This window comes from Olea europaea, unplaced genomic scaffold (genome assembly GCF_002742605.1).
Source record: "Olea europaea var. sylvestris unplaced genomic scaffold, O_europaea_v1 scaffold23977, whole genome shotgun sequence".
NCBI classification, from domain to species: Eukaryota; Viridiplantae; Streptophyta; class Magnoliopsida; order Lamiales; family Oleaceae; genus Olea; species Olea europaea.
Window position 1 is genome coordinate 1 of NW_019242137.1, and position 1,662 is coordinate 1,662.

The following is a 1,662-nucleotide window of genomic DNA, read 5'->3' on the forward strand; positions in this document are numbered from 1 at the left end:
TAACACGAATTTAGGTGATTGATTATAATTATGCATGTGTATTTATTACTCAATAATCTTATTATATTTGCACGTGTGCATATTTATTAATATGAATAGGAGAATCCATCCACAAAGCTTCAAATATATAGAAACAAGAGTCCCATTTACAGAGAGTGCTTGAGAGAAATCCACACACATAAAAAGTCTTTTTTTATGAAATAACACACAAAATACTGAATTCGATGACTTCAAACCATGATTTTGCCCAGTTCTCATGTTCAAGGCAACCATCCCGACATGAAATTATTAACACTTGGCCCTGCAGCTGCCATTGTATCAGTCTGGTATCTGAGATTCAAAAAAAAATTGTTAGCAATATCACTATAGGATCAGTAGAGTATCAAATACATCTTATATATACAATTGAGTCAATGAACATAAACGTTTATTATTAGATTGTTCCTCCCATATCATCTAGTTTGATTGACATAATGACTCAATTGTATCGAAGTTTAAGCTTAACGGCAAACTCTTAATAAAATAATATTTCCCAGCCAGAAATGCTTGAACCTAGAGGATAGACCACTTGGACTCTTATGCGATGTTTGATATATTATATTGAACAAGTACCACCATTTTCATTTTCCATGCACATGAACATTTCATGTGATATGCCCATAAATTTTATGAAATGTTCAACGATTAATTTATGCACAGAAGATGAACAACAACAATAGCGACAGACAAATGTAATAAAATTTTCATAGTGAAAAAATGAAAGATGACAGACCCAATTTGTAGAGTGGGTTCACATTCCAAAGGATGAAAGAAACCATGAGGCTGAGATTGAGTTGGTTCATGGCCATAGCCAACGTCTTGAGGATCATGATTCCACTGCAGACTTATGTGATTTCCTTCCATCAACTGCAAAAATTACTCACAATCTCTTGTTACATTTCTAATATACGGTCGTTACTATAAACCAATAAAAGTCGAAACTCGTGAAATAGTGGAATGGAAACGAGAATTTGTAAACAATGAGGCTCGGTTAATGAATTACGTACCCGTTGTTTCAAACTTCTGTTGGCTTCGTTTAGAGCATGTTCCTGTCCAAATGTGTAAGTTTATCAAGGCCAAAAGAAATTAAAATAGTGGAATATTAAACAATTAAATGTTAAATCATTGGTTGATTTTCGATTAATTTTTAATATTAAAGAACTTCCATACCTTTCTTTGAAGATCTGTGAGGGTGTCCAGCATAGCTTGTGTCTGGAAAGTGGGAATATTAGGATAAAATTATTTTGTCTCAAGAACTTAATTTTATTAGAATACTATTACCTCAAGATTTACAAAATAATTTTTTAAAAAATGCCCTTGCTTATAAAAGTTTACAATGCTGGAAGTTGCTTTGATGAAAAAATGAGTAAAAATGCATTCCATTAGTTAGTATATACATAAAATCATGAAAAGATAACAAGAATATTTCCATATTTTTCTTAAACAATCAATATGATTCTATAGAAACCAAACAGAGTTTCGAGACTAAATCATATGTGCAAAGATAGAGTAGTTGATTATCTAATGGTCCGAGAAACACAATAATAGTTATAATGTATGATCTAAGTAACATTCGATTTTTTTAGATCAAGTACATACTCGTGTTGATCTGATATGCTTCAA

The 1,662-nt window shown here is 31.5% G+C and overlaps 1 protein-coding gene across 1 annotated transcript; it reads right to left on the reverse strand.

Moving 5' to 3' along the window:
• Window positions 1-58: 58 nt before the first annotated feature.
• LOC111381930 (agamous-like MADS-box protein AGL9 homolog) lies at window positions 59-1,656 on the reverse strand. The gene is made up of 5 exons (XM_023005781.1): window positions 1,639-1,656; window positions 1,210-1,251; window positions 1,047-1,088; window positions 773-906; window positions 59-330 (listed from the first exon to the last, which is right to left on the reverse strand). The coding sequence occupies exons 2-5, from the start codon at window positions 1,240-1,242 to the stop codon at window positions 261-263; spliced, it is 279 nt and encodes a 92-aa protein (XP_022861549.1). The 5' UTR covers window positions 1,243-1,251; window positions 1,639-1,656; the 3' UTR covers window positions 59-260.
• Window positions 1,657-1,662: the final 6 nt, after the last annotated feature.

Bases quoted from the DNA above. Each gene is read 5' to 3' on its own strand.
- LOC111381930 (XM_023005781.1), bottom strand. From the start codon at position 1,242: ATGCTGGACACCCTCACAGATCTTCAAAGAAAG. The intron at 1,089-1,209 runs GTATGGAAGTTC...ACATTTGGACAG, and splicing joins TCACAGATCTTCAAAGAAAG to GAACATGCTCTAAACGAAGC. The intron at 331-772 runs GTCTGTCATCTT...TTTGAATCTCAG, and splicing joins GAACCCACTCTACAAATTGG to ATACCAGACTGATACAATGG.